The 27,200-nt window shown below is 46.8% G+C and overlaps 1 protein-coding gene across 1 annotated transcript in view; it reads left to right on the top strand.

Moving 5' to 3' along the window:
- VAPB (VAMP associated protein B and C) overlaps positions 1–14,025 on the top strand; it is a 52,051-nt gene extending 38,026 nt beyond the window's left edge. The window contains exons 3-6 of the mRNA XM_032387531.1: positions 4,145–4,248; positions 7,632–7,712; positions 9,647–9,823; positions 12,570–14,025. Of these exons, the coding sequence (XP_032243422.1) occupies positions 4,145–4,248; positions 7,632–7,712; positions 9,647–9,823; positions 12,570–12,728 (521 nt within the window). The 3' untranslated portion in view covers positions 12,729–14,025. The remainder of the gene's footprint in view (positions 1–4,144; positions 4,249–7,631; positions 7,713–9,646; positions 9,824–12,569) is intronic.
- The last annotated feature ends 13,175 nt before the right edge of the window (positions 14,026–27,200 follow it).

Here is a 27,200-nt window from a genome sequence, read left to right as displayed (position 1 = left end):
CAACAACTACTATAAGTTGTCTTCCTTGAGGTGACAGGCACAGTTGATTCATTTTTGAGCAGATATCTGCCATATACCCAGGTCTGCATAACCATTGTTTTTCTGTCGATTGTTCTTTCTAGTAACTGGTGTTCCATGAGAAGGCTTCTGGTTCAGCTCACAATCTAAACATGATACAGCCGTTTCCCAAGACAGCAGAGCACTTCACGTGTGTGTGCATTTCCTCCTACAGAGTGTTACGATGTGTTGTCAAGGGTTGAAATTTAGTAAAATGAATCCTTTTTATTGCTTCCTCCAGGATATTATTAAGTGAAAACGGCCTTTTAAAAAAAGCTGCAAGTGTGTGGTGACGCCTGACACGGAGCCCCTGCCGTGTGGGAGCCGCTGCTGGCCTGTGCTGAGGCGCTGCTGGTCTTACTCTTGGCTTTGCACCAGCCGTCACTGCGGAGCTCGGCCCCGGCGGAGGGACAGGATGTCTTGGTGTTACTGTGCCCACGCTGTCGACTTTATGGATCACCTCCTGGGGGACCTGTGGGCTCCACGGATAGTGCTTTGAGAACCTGGGTGTGGAATCTGACTCTGGAAGCAAAGCCAGTGTGGAGCTCTGGCTCCATCTTTTAATCTGTTGGCTACGGGGTCTGAATGAGCCCGGTGAGCCCGGCCTTCTCTGGTGGACTGTTGCGAGACTGGACGGGATGATGCAATGAGAGTGTGCCTTCGTGGTGCCTAGGACATAGTAGCACCGCTGAGGTCCTTTTCCTTTCCTTCCTGGGGCGTTGGGAAGGTGCTGGGGACTGGGAGACTCGGCTAGGGTGGAGAGATGGAAAGGGTCAGTTTTGCCTTAGCGCATGCCTGGAATCCACAGGAAGGCCTCTTGACTCTTTTTTTCTCACTTGTGCTGCTTCAAGGAAGGGGGGAGGGGAAGGATGCAAGGGGAACAGCAGACCTTTCTGAGGCTGTTTGTGGGTGGAGGGATCTTAGGTTCTCTGGACCTGTCGGTTGTCTGTGTGACCCAATGTAGTTTGTGCTAAAGAGCCAACTCTGAAAATTAGCAGTGTCTTCTGATTACTGCCATCTCCTGAGCACTGGGGACTCTTTACAGATAATTCTGATTCAGCCTCATAGCTCTCCATGGTGGAGGACTATAGGGGGCCGTTCATGGCTGGAAAAATAAAATCTCAAGGATGAGGCAGTTTTTAACCTAGAGCTTATGTGCTGCTGCAGATCTGAGTGTAGTCTAGGACAAAGTTTTCTTCTTTCCCATGCTAAAAAAATACCAGGGCATGATTTTGTCACAGCCAAGTGAAATCTGAAATTCTCAAAACCTAATTCACATTAATTTTTAAAAAATGAACATTAATCCAGGGGTACCTGGCTGGCCCAGTCGGTTGGGCGTCTGCCTTCGGCTCAGGTCTGATCCCAGGATCCTGGGATTGGGCCCCATGTCCGGCTCCCTGTTCCATGGGAGTCTGCTTCTCCTTCTCTGCTCCCCTCCTGCCCGCTCATGCTTGCTCTCTCACCCTCTCAAATAAATAAAATCTTAAAAAAAAAAAAAAATGAACACTAATCAGACAGTAGTTTGAACACTGTGGCCTAACTTCAAAAAAGGTTGGCAGTCTCTGTCCAAGAAAGATCATAGTACAAGCAAAGGCATTGGCCCCCTCGTTTATTATGTGCATTTTCCGTGTTGCATTCCTGGAGGTGGACAAAGCATGATGGGAGCTTAGCTTTCAGAAGAAGAGTCTGTGGGGCTGACCTGCTGGTCTGCTCATTTGTTCCCAGGGTTAAATGTCAAGCCCATGTGTGTAACGATGCCCCAGGTCTGTCCACAGAAGAGCTCTTGCCAACTTGGTGCCAGAAGGGGCAATAGTTGCGTTCCAGGTCCAAAGCCACCAGCAAGAACTGCTTTTTTGGGAGGGAACCGTGTCTCTGCACCTGTAAGGGTAAAATTCCAATTAGAGTGGCCTTGAGTTTTAAATGACCTATTGTTCTCTCTGCTGACGGTCACACTTTGGATTTTGGGTACTCAGAATATCACTATTGGTATCCAGACTTGATGTCATGTGTGGATAAGCCCCCAGTTTTTTCTTTTTAAAGATTTATTTATTTATTTTAGAGAGCTTGTGTGTGGTGGGGGGAGGGGCAGAGGGAGAGCAAAGCAGACTCCGCCATGAGCATGGAGCCCGACATGGGGCTCGATCTGACGACCCTGAGATCATGACCTGAGCTAAATCAAGAGTTGGATGCTCAACCGACTGAGCTACCCAGGTGCCCCATATAAGCCCCGAATTTAAGAAAGTTTTGTAGATTTATTGATTTTTGTCCTGAAGAAGTCTCCCAGTAATGTCCCCTGTAGCTCAGAGCGTGTCAGATGGGTGGTGTGGGCAGCAGAACTGCGTGGGTGACTGTGTATACCGAAACATTGAAATCTGTGTGGTGTTAGATTTCAGTAGACTTTCTCTGTCCTGAAGGTCAAGGGAACTCTGCATCCCCAAGATGGGTGGCAGGGATATTTGCATTTCTGTTCTCTATCATGTTTGCTTTTATACGATGTGATGGGGAGTGTGAATTCACAGAGTGTGAATCTGTCTCCTATTGGAGTGGTCAGTGTGGCCGAAGGGTGCTGGGCTGCACTTGGCTCTTTGTTGAAGTTTTGCTGCTTCCTGACACTGTGACTTTGAGCAAGTCACTTCACTTTTGTTTAGCCCCAGATTCTTCATATGTGAACTAAGGTTTAGGACAAACTGCAGTTTAGGACATGTGCCCTTTATCTGCTGCAGGGGGTAGTTGATGGCGAAGCTTTAGAGGAAGCCACAAGATGGGGCTGAGAGGCCAGAGAACCCTGATTGAGTGCCCTGCAGGAAAGGTGCTGGTGGAGAAGGACAGCACTCTAACTGGTACAGGACAGGGAGTCAGTCCTTTGTGGTGGGCCCTCTGCAGTTGAGCACCCCTCCCCTTCGTGGTGTGACGTCGGGCAACTTAGTTATTAACCTTTCTGTGCTCCAGTTTGCTCACCTGAAAACAGGCGTTAAAATAACCTCCGTAGCAGTACCTACCTCTTAAAGTTTAAATGAGGTAATACTAGACCTAACGTACAGGGCCAGGTTTCTGGCTCATGGGAGGTGCCGAATCCGTGTTAGCGCTTCTCGTGGTCAGGACTGTAGGAGGCTTTTCCTGTGTGTGAGAAAGGTGTGTGTCAGGGAACTTAACCAGGTGTGTGGTTTAGCCAGAGCCTTGCAGCACATCGCGTATCTTAAAGCAGCCGCCGTTTAACAAGGGTGGTGGGTACTAAGGAAGCCGGTAGGAACGGGGAGGCACCTACTCAGTGTGGTGGGCGTGACTTGTCCGAGAGAGCCTTTATGTGCGATTCCTCTAGGTTCTTGGGGAGGAAGGGAGGCTTTATGTGCGATTCCTCTAGGTTCTTGGGGAGGAAGGGAGGCTTTATGTGAGATTCCTCTAGGTTCTTGGGGAGGAAGGGAGGCTTTATGTGCGATTCCTCTAGGTTCTTGGGGAGGAAGGGAGGCTTTATGTGCGATTCCTCTAGGTTCTTGGGGAGGAGAGGTGGTTTGTACACTGGTGGTGTTTTTCCCATGCTGTGAGCGTGCTGGTTGTGAAAATTTCCTAACATTGCATTGGCAAAATTGTATTTGAAGCAACACTTGAATACCTTGGTATGGGAAATGGACAAAGAAAAGCTAAAATGAAACCGTCACATGTCTTGGATTATTCTAGTTTATTTCTGAAGAGATCATTTCGCTCTGTTGTCTTGAGCAAGAAGGCAGATGGTATTTGCGCCTGGTTTACCTGCCTGTAGGACCTGCAGCCGACCTCTGTCAGGTGGGCGGTCGTGAAAGGTCGGGGCGCTAGGAGTCAGAAGACCTGCATCCTAAGCCCAGGTCCCAGCTCTGCCACTGTCTGCTGTTTGACTTTAGGCAAGTCCCCCAGCTTCTCAGGATCTCAGGTTTGAGACCTGAAAAGCGGAGAAGATGCTGGGCACTTGCCCTGCTGGCCTCACCTGGGGCGGTGTAAGGCTCCGATGAGAGTCCTGGTAAACTGCTGTACAACCGAGATACGAGTTTTAACATAACAAATGGCTGCTGGTAACCAAGCTCTGACCCTCCTAATGAAATATTTTCTTTCTCAGTGATGTTACAGCCTTTCGATTATGACCCCAATGAGAAAAGTAAACACAAGTTTATGGTTCAGTCTATGTTTGCTCCGACTGACACTTCTGATATGGAAGCAGTAGTAAGTACTGAATGCTTCTTACTTTTTTTTAGTAATTAAAAAAAAATGATTAGGTACAGAATTTTGGGTGCATGCATTTCAAAATGTGTCAAAATTGTTTTTAAAGGGGAATGGTGTTTTCAAGGAGGTTTGTACTTTGACTACCTTTATGGTTTTTCTTAATTGATTTTAACATTTAATGTAACTTTCCAGAATACTATTCTTTTCTGACTTTTATATCTCAGTTTGCTTCAGCAGTTCCTTGTTCTGATGGATTGTGTCTTGAATGGTTTGAGGATTCCCTTCCTTTAAACCCCCCTTCTATCCCCCATAGAAAAGGGTCCTTCTTAGTCTAGGGAATGTCTCTTACCATGTCTCCTTGCACACACACCCCCTGCCCCAAGAACCCAGAGGGATGTGAGAGAGTGGAATACTTAAATGTCCTCCAACGCTTGAGGGTTTGTTTTTCTGCTTGGTTCTGGTAAGCTTGATTTTTTTTTTCCCCTCCCTTGTTTCCCTCATTTCCCCCCCCCCCCCGCTTAAATACATGTTTAACTCTGTCTCTAATTTTGGTAAAGATAAGGTAACTTTGTTTTTATAAAATGAATAAGTGATACTATATTATTGGTTTTTCTGGGAAAAGATTATAATGGAAATTCTCCTTAAAGTAAGGATTTTCTGCATTTGAATAAATCAGCGGGCATTCTGTTGTCTGCGGGAATCACAATGTACAGATAAACCTTACCGTGCACAGCCCCAGCTAGGACAGACTGGCCAGTGCTTGAGCTCACAGATGGGAAAAAGAAGGTGGGGCTCCCTCAACACCCACATCACTTTCCAGCTTGCCAGCCCAAGCTGGGAGATGGGTCCCCCAAGGAGCACCTGCAGACGGGAGTCAGCCGTGGCTCATGAAGCACTATGGTTTTTCTCTTTCAAAAGTTTTATGTGAAGGGCTTTCTATGCACAGCTTCCCTTCACGTTCCAGTGTCACCACTCAGCCTTTTCTGTTAGTCTTGGAAAAGCATAAATGACCATCTTTGCGGATGTTCAAGTTTGGGGCAGGAGATGAGGGTAAGCTGGATATTTTGAGGTTGGAGAGAGATGAGTGATAATAGGCAGCCTTCCCCTTTCATAAGAATGATTATTGAGGCATTTACTACTTTTTCTTTTATTTCCCAGAATATGATATATACTTCATGTTAATTTGTGTGAGCAAGGAAATGTATGGCAAATACAAAATTTGGAATATCTAAGAATGTGTTCGCTTGGCTTTTGCTGCATGGCTTAGTGACAAGAGCATGGGCTTGGGCGTCTCGGGCGCGGGGCTGAGCTCTGCTTTGTACTAACGTTGTGGCCTTGGGCAGTTTTCATTAACTCTCCGTAGGATTGGGTCACCTGTAAAAGCGGGATAAAAACCTAGGTCACACATTGTTGTGGGATTCAGCGTGCTGTGTGTGTCGAGCACCTGGCACAGTGTCCGGAGCTGTTGTATCTGAGGGCTCTTGTGGTCCGGGCCCTCGATATACAATAAACGTGAATTTCACCCCCTTTTATGATAATTTTTGTAACACTTAAATTTTTTTTATATGAATGTACATTGTAGGAAATTTTGGAAATACACAAATAAGCAAAAATAAAACTAAAAGTGACCTGTAATTTATTTACCCTAGACCTAACCACTGTTATGGAGAGCTTTGTGCTATTTCTTTATTTTAAACTATATTTTTTGTATTTTGATATACAGAAAGAGGAAAAAAATTGTACAGTGACTACTCCTATAACCTTTACCTAGATTCACCGTTTAACACTCTGCCACATTGGCTTCATTTCTGTTATAAACTTTCTTTTTTTTGCCGAACCACTTGACTGTAAGACGCAGACTTCATGACACTCCACTCCTACACGCTTCAGAACAAGGACAGTGTCTCACATAGTCACAGCACTGTCCTTATAGCTGAGAAAGTTGACATTAATCCAATCATGTTATCTAACAGAGAAACCTATATGCAGCATTTTCCAATTGCTCCAAAATGGCCGTTAGTTGTTGTTACTCTAGTAGAGTCCAGTACCCTCAACCTTTTTTGTTTTTCGTGACTTTGAATTTTTTGAGTCCAGGCCAGTTCTGGGATTGTCCGTTTATTTCCTCATGATTAAATTAAGGTTAAATGTTTTTTGGCAAGAATATTCCATAAGTAATGTCATTGTATGCATCATATCAGAAGGCATTTCATACTGGGTCGTCCCTCTATTGGTGATGCTAAGTTGGATTACTTGGTTACGATGGTGAGTGCCAACTCCCAGTGTCAGGGCACAATTGCCCCTTGTGGTTAATAGGTAATCTGTGATACTCTTGAGTAATCCCGATGCTTGGAGATCATGTGAATATCCTGCTCATCAGCAGTCTCACCTGGTGGTTTGAGTGTCCAGTGATGATCCTTGCTTGATGCTCTTTTGACACACGCACTCAGGCACACGTACGCTCGTGTGTGTGTGTGTGTGTGTACAGAGGAACAGACTAGACTACTGCCTGTAGCTTCTTCACTTACGATTCTGTGAATTTTCTCTGTGTACTCTTCAGTATCATTTGAATGGCATGCTGTTCCACTGAATGGATCTGCCATGATTTATTTGGCAGTTCCTGTTGTTCGACATATAGATTGTTTCCTATTTTTGGCTCTTGGTACTTGTGTTGCGCTAGCTGCCTCCTGCATGGTCCTGGGGCGAGGGTGGAGAGTTTGTTCTTTTTTCCGTATTGTAACCTTCTTGCTACGCTGGTCTGCAGTTCTCAGCATACCCTGGGATTCCTGCCCTCCACTGCCCAAAGGAGGAGGATTAAGCCGGGAGTACATCATCCCAGAGCATGGATTTAGCCAGGAAGTCGTCCCCACCAGTGGGCTGGAGGGAGTGGGGGTCAGCCCAGACAATGGCTTGCTCATAAATGTGCCCCATTGGTAGTTGGCAGCGTGGTTCTAAAACCACTCCCAGGTACTATACGCTTACTTTAAGAAGGATGTACCCTGCAAAGTAAATTTTATTTTCCTAAGGAGAGCCAAAGTTACCTCTGACCGCTCAGACATAATTTAGAAAATTCCTCTTCCTTCAGCAGTGGTTGTCTCTGTTCCATGTGCTTCCCACAGACTAGCAACTGGAGCAGCATTGGTTGACTTGGAGGAATCAGGCTGCAGGACTGGGATTTGTGAAGTGTAATAAATATTCAGGAAAGCTAGTGTATTTAATCTTGTCATGTTAAAAATATTGAAATCTTAGCAGACGTAAGTTCTTTATTTGATATACATCAGGGCTTTCTCATTAAGAATATTTTTTTGAAATTGTCAGTTATAGGAAGAAAATTATTCTTCCAGCAGCTTTATAATATCCTGATTATTAAATTTAAATTGTTTTAGTGGAAGGAGGCAAAACCGGAAGACCTTATGGATTCAAAACTTAGATGTGTGTTTGAATTGCCAGCAGAAAATGATAAACCAGTAAGTATGTTTATAGTTAACAATAATTGAATGTTGCAAGCTGATACTCATTTGCATACCATCTCCTGCAAAACCAAGATTTAAGTTGGCAAATTATTTTCCTTCTTCTGAAGTCTGATGAAAAAAATAAGCTGAAGTCAACAAATAAGTGGGCCTTCATGAAATCAGCCTTTGAGAGACTTGCAGAAAGACAACTAATTGAAACAATTTTTTTTCTTGAAAAGTGCAACTGTTGGAATGTCATAAATCCTAAAGAGCTTCTTTGACTTGGCAAAGTTATAGGTTGCTGTAAAGAGTGGGTAAGTCTACAACAGGGAATAATTTGCCGTTTATCATGGTGCTTGATGGACAGGTGGTAAGCTCTCGGGTTCTGTTGTTTCACAGACTGCTGTCTTAGGTCTCCCTGTCTGCACTTTCCCCTAACACCACCTCACCACCCCCTTAACCCTCCTGCCTCTTTAGTCAGACCTGCTTTTAGATTAGGGTTTCTCAGCCTCAGCACTATTAACATCAGGGCTGGATCATTCTCTGCCATGGGGGCTGTTCTGGGCCGTGTAGGATGTTTAGCAGCATCCCTGGCCTCTCCTCACTAGATACCAGTCATCACCCCTCTTGTGTGACAACCAAAAATGTCTCCAGACATTGCCCAGTGTGCGCTGGTGGGGGCGGAATTGCCTCCTGTTGGGAGTTGCCCCCTGTGCTGCCTGAGGGGGTGAGGGAAAGGACTAGCTGCCTCCAAGCTGTCAGCTCGCTTTCCTCCATGAAACCAAGGGACAGACCTCTCATGGCCCTTGCTCGTGACCAGTTGGGAGAGCATACTCTATCTGAAATGCTGATTTGGACCTTCCTTCAACTTAGAAGAACTTAAATTGTATTAAAAAACACCTTGCAGAATATTCTACTACCCTGGCTGTTAATAGCTGGAGTTGGGAAATCGAAACGCCCACATTCCGTGAACATTGTCCGTAGCGGTCTGCAGGAACGCTGTTGATCTCTGCCACCGCTTCTTAGTAGTTTCTCCCTGCTCAGCGACTGACCGCCATCGTTACCCTATTTCTTGGAGTGGGTAGTGGGTTTTTTGTTGTTGTTGATGTTTGTCTCTTCCCATTGCACATTTTGTCCCGGGAAGGTCGGTTTGGGAACTTGTGAGACCTGTGTTCTGCTCCTGGCTCTGTGCTGTACGAGCTTTGTAGATGGGGGCCTTCCCTTTGCAGGGCTCCCCTCTTCTCACCTGGAAAATGAAGGGTCGAGCTCGAGAGTGCAAAAGGGAGAGTCGGTCGTTTTCGGTGTGCTGCACAGAACCCCTAGGGCAGTGATCCCCAGCACACCTGACCACCTCCATGCCCTCCCTGGTACCGGCTCCTCCCCAGTCACTCTCCAGAGACTATCATAACTGTCTCGGCAGGGAAGTGGGGGATGTGCAGCTTCCCTCGATTGAAATATTGCAGACACTGAGCTAGTTTCACCTTCAACCCAGCTTCGAAGTCCTGAGTTCGTGAAATAAATCGCTCTGTGTGTAACGTCCTCCCTGACTTCCCACCTCCCCCGTCCGGGCCCATCCTGGGGATGTTGAGGTCTTCCTGGTGACAGTAATTTGTGGCTAATAACTCCTGAGCTTGCACGATTACGATATGCTAATTTTTGCATGGCAGGAATTTGATAGTGCAGTATGCACAGCCCTTTTTCTCTTCCTTTGAAGTATTAGTCTCAGCCGAACTTCATTATTTGTCCTTATCCATAATTTCTGGGGCCCAGTTGCTTTAGATTATTAAGATACTAGATAAAGTGATCCATTTTTAAAATAAATGTGACATTTTACAGTGTGGATGAAACGCTACCACATGTGGTGTTTGCTGAGAACTACTTTACTTTGCATAAAAAAGTCCTTTATTACATAGTTGGTGACACTTGGGCTTTCATTTATTTCTGAACAGCATGATGTAGAAATAAATAAAATTATACCCACAACTGCATCAAAGACAGAAACACCAACGGTGTCTAAAGCTCTGAGTTCTTCTTTGGATGACACTGAAGTTAAGAAGGTGATGGAAGAGTGTAAGAGGCTGCAGGGAGAAGTGCAGAGGCTCCGGGAGGAGAACAAGCAGTTCAAGGTAATGCATCTTCTTTTGTTTCCTTTAAGATTTTATTTAAGTAACCTCATGCCCAACGTGGGGCTCGGACTCACAACCCCACGATTAAGAGTCACATGCTCTCCCGACTGAGCCAGCCTGGCGCCCCAGTGGTGTTTTATTTCCTGATAGTCTACAGAAAACAGGGACTTTTCCACTGTGATCTTGGGTGGGGAAGTTGACACATCCCTGCGTTTGTAGAATCGTTTTGTATTTACACATCCTTTCCCTAGGGAGAAATTTCTGTGGCTTTCATCAGGTTCTCAAAAGAGCTCTGACACATTCCCCCCTACCCCCTAATTATCCAGTGTCCCTGAGCAGAAGTTTCTCAGCTATTTAAATTCTTGTTCCCTTGTACTTGACATGTTATAATTTCTTCAATCTTCTAAACCTTCTATGAAGTAGGGATTGTTACCATCCCCAGTTTACAGATGGAGGAGACTGAGAAACAGAGGGGTTAAGTGACTTGCCTGAGGTCACACTTCCAGTGAGAACTGAACCCAGGCTTTGTGCCTCAGAGTCCACATCCATTCCATTCTCCTGCCTCAGCCTGCAGACTCTCGTCCTCTTGTGAGGAAACCAAGCCTCTCTCGCCCTCCCGTTAGTGTCAACCGAAGACAGACTCTGAGACTAAACACAAAACAGCAGTGGTTATAACCCTACTCCATCCCCAGTGGGTGAAAATCTTTCTTTAGGAGGGTAAATAGGTACTCTTTTAATATAGGCATAATTGTCATTTTTGAAGATTCTAGGTGGGTCTGGGCAGTAGGGTCTCCTCACACTGTTCACACGGTGATGAGATTGGAGATGGAAAGTTGTCGTAGTAGACAGGGGAGATTGTAGAAGGAGGAGCCTGAGTCTCCAGCTTGTGGGTGTTGACGAGGTGGCTGGCCCTGGTGTAGAAGGCCGGGCTGCGCTGGGTGGTGAAGGGAGGCGGGGCGCACCTCGTTTGGCCTCGGCGGCCTGAGCTGTGCAAGTGCCTGCTCCCGCTCGAGTAGCTCGGAGTCTGTCGTGGTCCCAGCGTCTCCTGGGCCTCCACTCGCAAAACATACCTAAGGCCCTTCCAGCTCTAAAAGTCTGTGTGTTTCAGACAAGGTCTTGATGAGAATGTTTCTGAACATCTGGTCATAGGAACTTCTGTTGCAGCTGAAATCTGAGACCGGTCTAGTCCCTTCTCGATCATGCCACTCACCCGCCCTTGGCATCCACTCTTTAACCACCACAGCACCAGACACACACAGTAAATACATACCGTTCAGTCGATGACTTCTTTTATCCCGACAGTGCCGTAGGTACCGGAGAACTGACTGTCTGGAGAATGGCATCATCTTCTTTCTTTGCAGTAGTCTTGATTTGCCTCCTTCAGTAACTTCTTTCAGTATGGAGTAAATTATGAAGCTGGCATTTTACTTTTTGGCTAAAAATCTAAGATATGCCTAAAGCTTCTCCTTGAGCGTATTTCTCTTCAGAAACAGAGTCCTGTGCCATTTAAAGTGATAAATAGGTAGAAATAGCTTCTATATAAACCCAATAAAATAAATGCTGTATTTTGCTGTGCCCATTTTTTTTTTTGAAGTTAATCGAATAACACCAGTCATTTATCACTGTGCAGCGATATTGGCCATGCCCCATGAGCAGAATATCTTTAAAATATTATCAGACCAATCTTGACGTTAGAAGATTCTTTATCCTGCCAAACACTGATTTCTTGTTTTGTGTTGTTTCATTCTTTCCTTCGGCCAACACATTTTCTGAGGCCCTCCCATGTACCCGGCACTGTGGGTGCAAGCATGAGCTATCCCAGCCATGGAAGAGCTCCCTGCTGACCAGGGTCGCTGGGGTCGCAAATACTGACGACCCGAGTGATGAGTGGCCCCACAGAGATGACCACAAATGCCGCGGAGACTCAGCTCGATGAACTAGCTGCCTGTTGTCTCCAGGACTGGCTAGTTTGGGGATGAGTAGATTTTGCAATTAGCCAGAGATGCACCTGAGCCCAAGTAGAGAGGCCTTGCTGCATGCCCTGTTGAGGAGTGTGGACTTGGCCTTGGGATCAGTAAAGGAGGAAGAAGTTTCTATTCCGTGCATTAAGTAGAAAATATTGGAGATGCCTCTGTCAGATTCAGTGACATTTTAATATGCCACATATCATGTCTTCTATCCAGCAGTCTGCATGTAACTCATCAATACAGAGCTCTGCATTTGAAAGCTTCAGGGCCCCCCACTTCGTAGTTTCTTGTGATTTTTATATTTGCGCTTTGGGAAGTGTCTATCATTTCAAAACCTGTGCCTTGGTTAGGGAAGCCTGCTCAGTAGAGGGAAGGAAGACAGAGCGGGTTGGAGTCTGATGTAGGAGAGCGGCCGGGAGGCATGGCTAGAGAGGTGGGTGGTCCCAGGGTGCAAAGGGCCTGGCTGACACTCTCAGGGGCTTTTTTTCTGTAAGTGATGGGGAACCGAGGCCCGCCTGCTTAGATGGGTGGTATGAAAAGGTGGCTAGCAGCATCGTGTGCGTGGGTGAAGGCAAAGAGGGGCTTCTGGCAGTGTTTTCTCAGTGGCCTCAAGCCGGTACCTTCTCCGTGGGATTCAGTTTCTCCCTTTGAAAAATGAGGAGGCTGGCCCACACTATTTGATTCAAGTCTGCTTACAAGCCCACACTGATAAAGCTGGACAGTTGACTTCTCCTTCTGGTGCCTTGGGTTGTCTTTGAAATGTGCGCTTGCTCCCGTAGGAAGAAGATGGGCTTCGGATGAGGAAGACAGCGCAGAGCAACAACCCTGTTCCTGTGGTAGCCGCGGCCGGGAAGGACGAGGGCCTCAGCGCCCGGCTGCTCGCGCTGGTGGTTTTGTTCTTCATCGTTGGCGTGATCGTAGGGAAGATCGCCTTGTAGGGGCGGCAGGCAAAGGGCGGCACGCTGGATTGATGGGCCCGCCATACCATGGGGTTTGAATTTATCATAACCATGTGTAAAAAGAAGTTAATGTGTGATGACATCTCACAGGTCTTGCCTTTAAATTACCCCTTCCCTGCGCGTGCACACGCGTGCACACACACACACACACACACACACAATTATAACGTAACAATCTTTTAGAAAGTGAAAAATGTATAGTAAATGATTGGGGGGAAAAGAATGGTCTTTATTAATGACAAGGGAAACCGTGATTAAATCGTAATGGCATGTTGTGTCACTTTAGACATTTGTAGCCTTGGTACATGTGGCTGGGTTGATTACCTCTCAGAACAAGACCCTCTTCCTGCCTGTTGGTGCTGGCCCTTGGGGAGCGGAGCCCAGTGTGGCGGGGAGGGCCGTCCCCTCCACGTAGCACCCCCCCTGCCCACTCACCCCCGGCCTGCTGCTCCATGGTCTGCCCTGGGCCTGGCCGCCGGTTCCTTGGGACCGATGAGCGAGGTCGGAAGCCAGCGGCGTTGTGCTGTGGCGGTGTCGGGTCTGCCCATCGGGGGCGGAAGGCGGTGCTCAGCGACTGACCCAACACTTTGGAAATGAAAGTCAATGCTTTGTTCTCTTAAAGGGACCAAGCTAAATTACTGTCCGTTCATGTAGTGAGATTGAATTGTTACTCAGAGATGTTTAATGCATATTTAACTTATTTAATGTATCTCATCTCATGTTTCCTTATTGCCACAGATTATAATTAATGCTGTGGCCTAATGCCAGGGGGTGAGGCCGGCACTGCTGCTGGAGAGCCGCGGGCTCCTGTCTCTCCGCAGGTTCTGGGCTCTACGTACATGTGGAGGTGTGGTTTGTCTGAATGTTGGAGAATAGCTGCCAGGAGGTGTTTCTCTGTGTAAATAAGTAACAACCGTCAGAGAGGGAAGTTCTCAGTAGCAACAGTCAACTCTGTTACCCTTTTGAATGGCGAAGACTAGCTGATCTTCCGTTTTGTTCCTTCAGTGCCCCTCCGCCACCACGCATACTTCCAGCACACGTGCCCCTAGCCTGGTCCTGACCTTTCCTGCGTGGCCCTCGCTCGGACTGGGGCGGCAGACGGAGCCAGCGGGGTGGGGCCGGGGGGTGGGGAGGCTCTTCAGATAATCGTCAAGTGGCGATTGAGAGTTTGACTGTAAATTAATTTTATGCCATAAAAGACCAATCCAGTTCTGTTTGACTATGTAGCATCTTAAAAAGAAAAAAAAATTAAAATAAAGCCCCAGAATTAAGAGTTCTTTTGTCATTTTGTCACACTTGCTATAGGGGGGAAATTATTATGATCCTCATTATTATTTTGTTATTGGAAGGTTAGTTCTAAAATGAGCCCTATCAATGAGAAATACATATGTTTAATGATTTGAATATATCTATCTATATATCTCGTGTGTGTGTGTGTGTGTGTGTATTTGTTGTTGGCTTCAACTGAGAGTATAAAAATAAAACTGCTGAAAATCTTAAGCAGCTGGTCACCCTTGCCCTTCCATTGCTTTGCCCCTCAGTAGAAAGAAATCTCTCCTCTGGGTCAAGGAGCCGTGCAGAAAAGATGAGAGATAAGCATGCTGAGCATGGCGCCAGGGAGTGGGTGGGTTTGAAAAGACAGATTCATCAAAAGGAAGACAGTTCTTAGAAGTCATCCGTTTGAGTCACGTTCCTCCTGAGCTTGGCTGGGGCGGAAGGGCCTTGCTTCTGGCCCTGAGGATCTGGTCAGGGACCTAGAGACTGGGAGCTGGGCATCTGCGGTCTAAGTAAGTAGCTTCTGTCTTCATGAGAAGTTACTGTATCCCGAGTGCTTGCAGGGAACATGGAGCAGACCTAGTTCACAGCCACACACCTGGTGCTCAGCTGGTGTTGAGTGCGCGCACGGGGAGGGCTGCCCGAGTAGAAGTGAGTCTCCAGTATTATCTTGTCCACGTGGATCCAGGGACTTACGGAATGGGGTGAAAAGACTGTACCTTCTGCCATTAATTTTCTGTAAGTGGGCTACAGTCTGTCCAAATGCGGTAGCTGCAGCGAACCATTCTTGACAGCCTCCAGCCCCTCATGGCCTCGAAAGGACCGGGCTCACTCAGAAGGGTCTCAGACTGTTCCTGGAGTGCGGCACAGTCCCATTTCTGTGGGGCGGAGCTCTGCAGACTTTCTCAAGGGGTGTGGCTGTGTGTTCCCATAAAACTTGATTCACAGAAACAGCTGGCGGGATTTGGCGTATGAGGCTGGAGCTTGCCCGCGCTTGCACTGGGGTGGCTGAGTTCTTAAAAAGAGTGCCTCGGATATCTGTTCTGTTCTCAGGCTTGGCAGTGACGTCCTGTTTTGTGTATATGCAGGAGATGGCATTCAGCTTCTCCGGAGATGCAGGCCTTTTGTTTGTAGCTGAAAATCAGAATTTAAAATCCAGAGTTGTCTTCTTTCTAACTAATCATCCTGTAAGCTCTCTTTCTCCTTTCGAGGTTAAGATTCGGTGAACGCATGTTAGTTTATGGGGCTTTTTGACTGAGCAGAAGAAGGGAGCTTCCCAGGGAGAGAGGGAAGGTGATGGTGGGGAGATTGGATATTATGTAAATCATCCAGCAGTAAAGAGTGTGCCAGGAGAGGCAGAGTGTGCGCGCAAGCACTGCTAAGGGTCAGGGACCATTTGAAGAGCCACAAACACTCAAGATCTCAAACCGGAGAAGTACGCACCTTTTGAGTGTCTTTCTTGGAAGGACGGATGAGGAAGCATGAGGGTCAGGCAGAGAGGTAGGTGTGTGGTCCCTTCCTGTGGCCTGGCCTGTCCCGAGCAAGAGGAGAAGAGTCAAATAATCAGAATAAACTGGCCCGGCCTGAGCAGGGCTGACTCTGGCAAGGGCGCAGGCCGGCCCGAGCCCTAAGCCGCAGCGGCCAGGCCGCCCTCCCTCCCGCCTGCTGCCTCGGGCACTGCTTTGCAGCACCTCCCAGAGCGGTGCCTTTGGTTTAGAAATCTGCCTCCGAGCCCACCAATACATAAGAGATGTAAGCAATAACAGAGTCCTGTAAATTTTTATTGATTGAATTTTTAAATTGATAATTGAAGCTCCCTCCGCACAATACAAAATACTTCTTAAAGACAGCAGGCTGTATTATTTGTAGGTATGAGGACCCGGCTTTAGTTTTTTTTCCCTTCTCCTAGTTTGCATGTTTTCCTGCTCTAGTCTTCTAAATTGCTGGCACCAGCAGTAATAAATACTGATAAAATCAAAATTGATTTTTACCAGTGGACAGTTTATGCCTAGAGAGACGGCTTATACCTACATAACACAGAAGGGGGGAAAATGAGGAACCTCCAGTGATCCGTGAAAACCTAAACGCTTTCAAACAAATCCCAGGAACGGAACTGCTATCCAGAGATATCAGTGTGGACTTGCAGGCTGTGTTGGTCAGATACAACAATGCAGGGATAGCTCAGAGCTAAATAGCCTTTCAGGTTAATTTGAGAACAAACTGTGTGTGTGTGTGTGTGTAGACTATGTACCATATGTAAGTAGCTTAACATTTTTCAAATGGTGCCTATATTTTTTGCACACACAGATCTTTATTTTTGCAAACTCAGAAATCCATGCCAAAATACAATACCGTTTGTCATTTTCAGTCCCTTCTCTAAACTGGACCATTTACAAGTTTCTTGTTATGGTTTGTGAAATTCTTCTTAGTTTGAAAGAAAAAAATGAGAGAGATGGGACTTGGGTGTCCTGGTCACCTTGAGCACTGGACTGCCAGCCTTCCTCAGGTGAAGAGGCCGCTGCGCCCCCTGCTGGCGATGGCAGCTCACTGAGGGCGTCTCGCGGGGCCCCGGGGTCCAGGGCAGCCTCCCCTGCCCCTGTCCGTGGAGTCCGTCTGGCTAGAGGAGGAGCAGAACTAGGTCCAACTCCAGAGTTCTCCAAAGCGCCCACTCCGAGGAGTCCTCTCTCAGTTGCGTGGGCATGTTTGCTGTTGCTGGGTGTGAACGCTGTCAAAGATCAGCAGACAGGGACCTGTTCTTAGAAAGTCCCCCGGAGTCAGTTCCTGCACACAGATCTGCGAAGGCCTGTGATTACCCATGCTTGAAGGCAGCCCGGGGACCACACGTGCCGCACGTCGAGTGGGGCCCTCGGGGTTTCCCTGACGTGATTGGGTGTGTGGAAGTCTTGTTTTCTTTTTTAACCTTCCTCAGACAGAGCTGCTTTGACAGCAGCCTTTTAGGGAAAGTTGCTGTTGTTCCGGTGCTCCCTCTGCCTTGTGCAGAGCACTTCCAGAACGTTCACTCAAACAGCTGTGACCCAGTGGGGGTGGGGTGGGGGGGTGAGGGCTCTGTTTCGCACATGAGGAAATGAAGTCTCCAAGAGGTAACACTGAGCAACTTCTTAGAGCCTCTCGTTCGGAACGAAGTCGGTCTCTGAGAAGTCAGTGGCGAGGCTGGGATGGCTCAGACAGGGCTGGGCCGCATTCCCACTCAGCGGTGTGAAGGCTCCAGTGAGCGAACGCGCAGTCTCAGCCACTCGGACCGCTTGTTCCCCTTCTATGTGTTTGCCTTCATACCTCATGCAGTTATTCTAAAGATGAAGTGGACAGAATCCAGACGCTCATTGAGATGCTTTTTTATTTTTCTTTTTGAAACCAAACACACTTCAGACAGTGAAGAAACTGCGTTTTCCATTTTCTCGTTGCCTGAAGATCTCTGCCTGATGCTCGTGGGGAATGAATTTTGGGGGCTGTGGAAAGAAAGTGCCCAGTCTGTCTCAGCAAGGCAGTGACAGGGATGCTTTCTGTGGGGCTTTACGTAACTTGTAAATTAAATGTGAAGCGAGGGCAGGTCGTTAAAATTGGTATCACCGAAGTGGCCTGCCGAGGTTTAAGAACAGCCAAGCTGCTAGGCTCAGACCTCTCCCCGAATTAGCGCGGCACTTCTCGCGGAGATCATGGAAGGGAGCAAGTCCCAGCAGACCCTGGTAAGGGGCGGCAGCCCAGAGGCGGGCTTGGGAGGCTGTGAAAACGGGCCTCCAGCGAGACTCCCAGCCCTCTCGCTCCTACGCCCGAGTCCCATCTGCCACACACTTAGTCAACAGGGTCGACCCCAAAGAATGTCAGTTGGGGTGCACGAGCCCCCCCACCCCACGCCCCGCCGACCCCCTGCGGGGGGATCCAGACCTCCCTCCACGGGGTGTTAGCGACGTCATCTATGCCACTGAAAAATAAGGTTTTGTTTTATTTTCATTACAGGGGTATTTGGGGAAATTTAGAAGACATGAACACACACGAACGGTTGTGTATAATAGTTACAAGTGAAACCCGTGGAGGTAGATGAGAGGTTGTCTCGAGTAATATAATTACTTCAGATTTTTTTCCTAATGGAATTAATTCATTAGAAAATGTCTGCATCGACTCCGTAGAAGAGGAAGAAAAAGCTAGCAACAAAAGCATAGCTATTACCTAACTTGCCGTAGATATTTGCAATCATGATACCTTGGAATGTTGCCACAATATGGATTGCTTTGATTAAAAGATGTCAGTTGAATAAAACAGTACCATGGGATAATAGTTTTCTGCTGCTAGATAAATGCTAATGTTTATTTTTAAACCAGGAAACATTGATCCTGTGACAATGCCCTATTAGAATTACTTTATTATACCACAGGGTTGATGTATATTTAATCATTCGGCTAATGGACGTGGGTGCGGGACTGCTGTGCGCTCACGGCATCCTGATGGACGCTGGGAGAGTGGCCCCACTCCTGCCCAGCGCCGCGGCCGGCCCCAGCGGAACAGGGTCCCGTTTACTTTTTGATTCCCTTCAGGACATGCCAACTAGGGTAGACAAATCTGATAGCTCAACACAGTTTCATTAAGGCTTAGTGCTAACAAGAATGCATAGCTTTTTGTGACTTAAAACAATGATAAACTAGCATGCATGTTTCTCACGTCAACTCAGTGGTTTTTCATGTGATACGAAAAGGTCTGGTTCTTTGTAGGAACCTGACGCCTGCATTCCCATCTTTCTTTTGTACTTTAGAAGCCAACTACATTCAGCTGTGACCCTCCACTGCGGCATTCATTTAAAACGAGGTTTTTCCCTTGACTCTTCTAGTTGGATTCAGAGGTCAGAATTTATTGTCTGTAATCCTGAGACCATGTGTACAAGAACTGCTTGCCTCCAGCGTTCGCGCATTTAGCAAACATTTATCAGTTTACCTTCTGTAATATGTTAAGATACAGCAGGAGATGCTGAGGAATTAATCAACAGGAGTGATTTGTTTTTGTGCGTTTCATCCGTAAGCAGCCTCAGTAAAGTGATTCAAGCTTATATGTAGAGAGCAGACTGCAAAGTACATTTGGTTCTCATTTCTGCTGCTAGCGTTTCCTTTTTTAAGAATTTATAAACTGCTGCCATTTGGAACTTCCTATAAGAAACTCAGAATGATCTATTTAAATGTTCCCTTAACTTAAGTCCTCTCTCCTTTGTGAGTAAAGAAGTCATTTCAATGGTGCGCGCTGTCCCCCTCTGCTTTAAGCTTTCTCCCTGTCTTGGGGAAAAAAAAAAAAAATCTCTGCAGTTTGTGGTGTGTGTTTTTATTCTGACTTCAAAGTACATTAACATTTTGGGGATTGAGTCTTTTAAGAGATGTCTTAGAATGTTATCGTTTTAATAATTTTTCTTTTCTGTATTTTAAGTTGTATTTCCTGTTTTGACAGAGAATTCATTTAAAAAGTTGGTGCAGGAAAGGACTCTTTACCATCATCCATTCTGGTTATCTGATATGTAATAAATTCATGGTTTTATGGCTGACTTTACATTTCCCGGAGGGAAGGAGATGTATCTCTGCAGTGTCCAGATCGAAAGAGCCATTCAGAGCGTGTTCTCAACATGTTCCGCCGTGTCGGCCTGATGAAGCCCGCCCTGCCAAGGCATAAACTTTTGTACTAGCTGTCTCCGTATTCTGTTCAATAAATTCTGTGCTCTGAATATATTTAAAGGATGCTTCAGTGTAAAATTATTTTGAATGGATGGCTTAAGAGCATTTGGATATGCTTTAGGGAACACAGCAGCGCCCATTGCTTTGCTCTGCTCCTGATTCTCGGGAACATAAAATCGGTTGAAAATGAAAAATCATAGATATCTTCTCTGACGGAAACAGACGTAAGGAATGACTTAGGTCAGCTTCCTCATTTTACTGATAAGGAAACTTTTGCCCAGTGTGGGGGCCGGGCACGCATTCCTGTACTTTCCTGAGGGGTGGGGGTGGGGGTGGGGAGGATTTGTCACTGACAGAGTCCTGGCTGGTGGAGCTTGCTTCCAGGTCTGCAAGGTGCGCCGGCCTGTCTTTAAGCTGCGCTGCACAGTTCTCCAACTTACAGTGTCATCTTTTCAAAACGTTAATGACAACATTTTAACTTCTTTTGAAAAAGTAACACAAGCAAACATTAAGACTTGACACCAGTCCAAAAGACTCCCCCCCGCCCCAGGCCCAGACCCTCGCCCTTCTCCAGGGACTCCTGAATGGCCCCATTTCCCGTTTGCCTCTTTCCAGAGACCCTCTCTGCACGTGTGTTCGAGCGCGCACAGCCCCGCGTTTCCTTACACGCAGATGGCACACGCAGCCCGCCATCGTAAGTGTTTTTTGACTTTGTAATATGTCGGAGATCATTTCATGTCCACACACATTTTCTTAATGGCTCTGTCGTTTTTCCTTTGTGATGTGCCCGTGATTGACTTAACCAGCCCTCCACGGAGGTGCACTTTACCCGTTTCTGGTCTTGGCTGCTACAAACAGCTGCAGCAACACCCCTGCACACGAGTGGGAATAATAGGGCACCGTTCCGCGGGGAGAAATGGCTGAGTCAAAGGGTGCCTGCATTTTAAGTTTTGCCCCGTGACTTCCCCACTGGCTTCCATGGAGGATGTGCGAGCTCCTGTCCCCACCCCCCGCCCCCCCAGGCTAGCACGTTGCCATGGCTGATTTTTGCATTTCTCTGCTCATCTGGAAAGGGCGCACAGTTTCTTGGTTTCAGTCCACATTTCTTTGCATGAGGTTGAGCAGCTTGTACGTGTAAAGGTCGTTTGAACACACATGTGAAGATCTAGAATGATGGAAGTTCAGAGGAAGGGGAGTCTTAACCGCGGAAAGGGCCAGGGGTAGAACAGCAGAAATGCAGTTCTAAAGGGGTACATTTATGAATGTGGAAATAGGAACGTATGGTATTTTACTCCTGGGAAAACCACTTGCCGCAGAGGGTATAGAAATGGATTGGGTGGGGGCGATAAATAACGCTGTACTGCCAGCTGATCAAGCTCTCGTTCCTGACCTCTGCCAGCGACGTCCCGATGGCGTCGGTCTAAGTGAGCCTGTCCTCTTGCTTCTCAGGGGTCCTTATTGCAGGGGGCACAGGTAAGGCCCAATTCAGTGTTGCAGACCATGGAGAGTTCTGGAAGAGGGACTAGAAATGGTGGTCATCCTTAAAGCTGTGAAGTAGAGGTGTTCTGTACTCAACAGTCGAAGGAGCCGTTCTGGCATTCTCATCATCTCATTACTCAAGAAGACAGATGCCGCCGGGGAAGTTGCCAGGGTCCTGTGATGGGGGAGACCCGCCCCACCCCCAGAAGCTGCACTTAAGGTGGAGGCTTTACCTTGTCCAAGTGGAACTTCGCTTTCTGTTTTCTTAGCAATGCTTGACCACTAAAATCACTTCAAAGAAAAAAAAAAGTAAAAATTTGGAGAAACACAAAATTAGTGTTACGGGCTTTTTGAAAAATGTAACTTTATGCTACTTAAAAGATGTTAGGAAAATGTGTACGGAAGGCAGGAGGCTTTTTAAAGTCAAGCCAAGCAAGACCCATTGTTATATTTCAGCCCCCGCCTTGCAGTCAGATTGCTGGTCCTAAGTGTGACTCCAAAGCACAGAAAGTATTTTCTGTTCGTAATGGTAAAACCATCAAAAGGTATCCCTCTGGTGGCTGTGTGAAGACGGGCTGGCAGCTCACGGCTGGCGCTTCGGGCACTTTCTCCCGTGTTTCCCTCAGTCTCAGACATGGAGGATGAGTCTAATTTGTACAAACTCAGCTGCTCCCTCCTCCCCCCACCCTGGGATGCCTGTGCAAGGGCACCCTCCCTGCTCCACCACCCCTGTCCCCCAAAGCGTTTGACACCTCTCTTGCCATAGTCTGTCCTTACTGGATTGAAAGCAATTTGAAGGGAAGTTCTAGGTTTTGTTGTTGGATTTGGTTTTGCAGTGTTTTTTTTTTTTTTAAGTTTTTATTTAAATTCCAGATAGCTAACATACAGTGTTACGTTAGTTCCAGGTGTATAATATAGAGATTCAGCACTCCCACCCATCACCCGGTGCTCATCACGACGAGTTCGCTCCTTCATCCCCATCCCCCGTTTCCCCGTCCCCCCGCCCCCCTCCCCTCTGGTGACCAGCAGTGTGTTCTCTGTAGTCCAGAGTCTGTTTCTTGGTTTTCCTCTCTCTTTTCCCCCCTTTGCTCGTTTGTTTTGTTTCTTGAATTCCACAGAAGAGTGAAATATATGGTATTTGTTTTTCTCTGACTGACTTATTTTGCTTAGCATTACATCCTATAGATCCATTCATGTCATTGCAAATGGCAAGATTTCATTCTTTTTTTTTGTGGCTGAGTAATATTCCCATATATATATACACACACACACACACACACACACGCACACACACACACACATGCACTACATCTTCTTTGTCCGTTCATCTGTCGATGGATACTTGGGCTGTATTCATAATTTGGCTATTGTAAATAATGCTGCTATAAACATCAGGATGCATGTGTCCCTTTGGATTAATGTTTTTGTATTCTTTGGGTAAATACCTAGTAGTGCAATTGCTGGATCATATGGTAATTCTATTTTTAACTTTTTGAGGAACCTCCATACTGTTTTCCACACTAGCTGCACCAGTTTGCATTCCCACCAACAGTGCACGAGGGTTCCCCTTTCTCCACATCCTCACCAACACCTGTTGTTTCTTGTGTGTTGGTGATTTTAGCCATTCTGATAGTCGTGAGTGAGTTGGTATCTCTTTGTGATTTTGATTTGCATTTTCCTGGTGATGAGTGATGTTGAGCATCTTTTCATGTGTCGTGTGTTTTGCAGCATTTTTAATTTTACCTTTTACCAAAGCATTTCATGTGCATTGGATAAAATGCAAAGTAGTTCTAACAGGCTCATAATGAAAACCAGCAGACCCTCCTGGCCCTGAACCTCCACTTCCTAGAGGCAGCCGTGTTAGCGCCTTCTGCCTTCTGGTAGTAACATGTCTATTTCTCAGTCATGTGGCTATATTACTTTTTCTTGAGTTTTCACTTCTGGATCTTATCTATTGATTTCCTTCTAAGGAAGGTAAGGATTTGGCTCCAGTCACCTTTCTCTCTCCACCCCTGTCTGAAGCACAGTCTCCTTCCCCTCCCTGAAGCACAGTCTCCTTCCCCTCCCTCTCATAGTGTTATGTCACAAATTTTGGCTATGTCAGTATCCTTTTGCTTGTTGAAGACTTAAATATCATTTGCAGCAAGGTATTGTCTGTTCCGTGATTATAGTTCCCTTTTATACATAACCCTTGCCCTCTCCCCTGCTTAGTTTCTTATATAGCTTTCATTAATTCTGCCCTGGACTCTGACAGAAGTGAAAGAGCATTCACACATTCAGTACCCTGTGATTCTTACGTATTTTCTTGGGAAGGTCCCTCCTGGAGCTCTCTGTTCTTTTGCTACTCTCTGGACTGATTGGTCTCCAGACCTGCTGCCCAGCTCTCATCCCAGGAAGGCCCTTCCTTCACCATCATCTGGGGATCTCCCTTTGTTCTCTTCTGGCTGGATCTCCTGTTTTCTGTTTCTCTAGCTTCCTCTTTCTTGTTTTACCTCCTCACTTCGGTGGAGTACATCCTCAAGCTGGTTTCTGAGAAAGGAGTGTATGGGAGTTAACTTTTCTGAGAACTTTACATATCTGAACATGTTCCATTCTGCCCTCCCACTCAGTTGATAGTAGTACTGGGTATAAAAATCAAGGTTGGAAATCATGTTGAGGATTTTAGAATGTTTGCTGATTGCCAGCTTCCAGTGTTGCCCTTAAGAAGTCTAATACCATTAACTCCTAATCCTTTTTTTTTTTAATTTAATTTTTGGAGAAATTCAGCTTTAACTTCCAACTTTCTCTTGATTTGTCTGCCATCATATTTATAATTTTCAAGAATTCTTTCCTTTCTAAATACTATTGTTTGTAACAAACTGCTCTTGCTAGATGTATATATTCTTTTCACTGAGGATATTCTAGTCCTTTTTTTTTTTTTTGGTTCTCGTTCTATAAATAAGAGGGACTGAAAAATGTTGATGGTCTTTAAAACATTAGCATTGTTTTCACCAAGGGTGGTATAGTTCTTTTTGTTGTTCTGTCCCGTGTATTATCTGCTTCTTACTAGTCACTTTTAGCTTATTTATTTATTTTTAAGTAATCTCTACACCCAACATGGGGCTCTTACTAGTCACTTTGGGCTAGGTTTTTGTCTCTATCATTTTGGAGGCTTTCCTTAAATGCCTGGTGATCCTTGACCATCCTTTAATGTTTTTAGGAGTGAAGCACTAAAGAGCGGCATCTGTGTAGGTGGGATTTGCTGAATGGTGGGTCTCTATGCAAGCTAACGGGTGGGGACCTCACAGACACCTCCTTGGGGGAACTTCCAGCTGTCAGTATCTGTAGTTGGTTTAATGTGGGTTCATTTCTCTGGAATCTTCCTGTCTCCTGCGTGGTAGCAGAAGCCTGATCACTATCTCTCAAGGAGAAGGAGGCTGTGCAACCCAACCGTTTAATGGGTAGAGTTTTCTTTGCTACCTATATTTTTAAGCATGGCACCTTGCCCTGGATGGTCTGCAAGTCCAACCATCCCGATTGCATTTCCAGTTTCATACAGGGGTTAGGAAGAGGATCTGGGGGTAAAACTCCTTTGAAGACTTTCACATAGTCCTGTTTTCAGCCCCAGTGCTCTCCCGCCCCTAGGGTTCCTTAGACCACTGCTTCCTAAGCCTTTGGGGGCATGAGTGGACTTGCTTCTGACCCCTACCCCTAAACCGGCCAGGCAGCACCTTTCTCTCCACTCTCTGTCACCTGCTCTCAACATGTTACCCATCAGCCCTCCAGACTCCAGAGGTTTGCTGCCATCTCTACTTGACTCTTCTCCTTTCCTGTGTATCCATGTGAACTTATGCCTCTTCGTTCCTTTCCCATAATTTACAGGGGGCTTCAGAAGGAAGTAGATGTGAAAGCCGGTGTCCCACCTGGCCTGTGTCGGGTACTCAGTACCTACATGTAGTTCTTAATAAACTGACTGTTGATTTTAACAGCAGTGATGACCAAGAAAAATAAGGTTTTTTGCTAATTATTTTTCTCCTGAGGGATTAAAAAAGTACCAAATGTAGGAGCAAGAGTAGTAGGTTATTAATAACCCTTAGGAAGTAAATACGACATCACTGGGAGAAGACCCATCCTCACTGAGATTTTTGTTTAAAGCCATTCCTCTTAGAACACGACATTGCTGCTTCTTGAATCTCTTACCAGGCAGGCATGGTCTTTCCAGCTGTTTCAGCTCGTTTTCCTGGGGAGGAAACTGAAGCCAGGGGCTCCACAGCTAAGGATGGAGAGTCTTAGGTGCCTGGATGATGCTGAGGGTCTCCCCATCTCCGTGACCTCTGTACGTGTGAAACCTGAGGGGATCCTGCCCGTGTCAGGCTGTGTGGCCCCTTGTTCTGGGACAGAGCTGGCCCCAATGCCCTTCCTAGGAAGAGCCTGGGTAGGAGAAAACAGATTTCCTCAAGTTCACAGTTCTGGGCTCTGCTCTGCCCATTTTATTAAAATAATGATAATAATAATAATAATAATAATAATAATAAAGCAACATCAAAATTCCAAGCCAGATTTAGAGTATGTGGCTGTCCTCTGGCTGCTTGAGTTTGGAGCCTCCAAATCAGTACTCAGTGGGTTTACTCATTCAACCAGTGTTTACTGAGCTCCTACTATGTGTCAGGCGCTTTCCACACGCTGGGGGCATGGTGGGGGACAAGACAGACAAGAGTGAGCCGTCAGGGGACTCCTAGAGGAGAGAGGCTGACAATAGGGAAATGAAGCACAGGGTCCTTAATCGTGACTGGTGAAAGCTAAGGTGCTGGAGCATTCCAGGCAGAGGGAGGGGCGAAGAGAAGACCCTGATGGGGGTGGGGGGGCAGGTCAGTCCTCGGTCGTCACATCCATCTAGTGGGGTGTGTGTGAGGAGGACCAGCTTCTAGACACTTAAGGCCAAGCTCACCCCCAGGGAGCAGAAACGGTCCCCCCACCCCTCCCAGGGCCCCACTGATGGCCCTGATGCGCTTCCCCCCCTTCCTCTGCGTCAGGAGCTGCTGTTCCCGCCCTGTCCCCTCCAGCCTCCCTCACGCCTGAGTCACCGAGGCCCCATGAGACCGGCCTGAGTGCGGCAGAGCCCGCGTCACTGTGAGCTGCTCTTTCTCAGGCCGGTAGCACCGCTGGGAGATTAAACACATTCGCTTAGAAAAAGCAAAGAAATAGCTTCTTTTGATAACCAGCATCTGTTAGTTAATGGGCCTCTGAGAGCTGTATACAATTTAAACTTTTTATTAAAAAAAAAAAAAAGCCTCATTTACTCTCCTGGGAGCTTGCACTATGAAATTATAAACTGCACGGGGTTTTTTTTCCTTCCCTTTTAAACGTGACTGAACATAGAATGGAGAACATTAATTTTGTTTTGTTTTGTTTTGAACTAGAACTATGGGTTTTACTTTCCCCTCTGTTGATTAAAGCTATCTTGGGTTTTATGTGGAGGGTTCTACAAGGAGCAGAGAAAGGGGCCAGAAGGCTGGTGTCTGTGGGCTTCTCACCCAGCCCCCTTGGCCCCCCAGGCCCCCAGATGACGCCTTCTTATTTCAGCTCAGGAGAGAAGGGCTTGTTGTCCTTTCTCCAGCCATGGTTCTTTCTGTCAGCATCCACTGCTCCAGAACCAAGAGGCCCTGGGAGGGAGGGCACCTCGGTCTAGTCAGGGGAGCCTTTAATTAGAAGTGGCTCATGCTGGGCCCCACGAAGGAGCTCTGACTTGCTTTCCCCAAACACAGTCAAGGAATCCCACCCTTATGAGGGGACTGGAATCCCGGAAGGACACCGCAAGCCAGATTCTCAGCTCTCGGGGTCTGGGGCCCAGCTGCTGGTGACCTTGGGCAAAGCCCGTTCTCCTCTCTGAGCCGTTAGCATCCTCACGAGCAGAGTCACACCCCTCACCTCCCGTGTTGTATCCCCGCCCCCCCCGCCACCCTGGAAGGGATGCTGTGCCTGTATGTGCCTGTGGCCTCGTCACAGGTCTTGGTGTGAGGATTAGCTGGGATCGTAAACATAGGTTTCCTCG

The sequence above is a fragment of the Phoca vitulina genome, unplaced genomic scaffold (genome assembly GCF_004348235.1).
Source record: "Phoca vitulina isolate PV1807 unplaced genomic scaffold, GSC_HSeal_1.0 scaffold50, whole genome shotgun sequence".
Classification (NCBI taxonomy): domain Eukaryota; kingdom Metazoa; phylum Chordata; class Mammalia; order Carnivora; family Phocidae; genus Phoca; species Phoca vitulina.
Note: the sequence above shows the minus strand (reverse complement) of the source record. Positions and strands in the feature narration are given on the sequence as shown.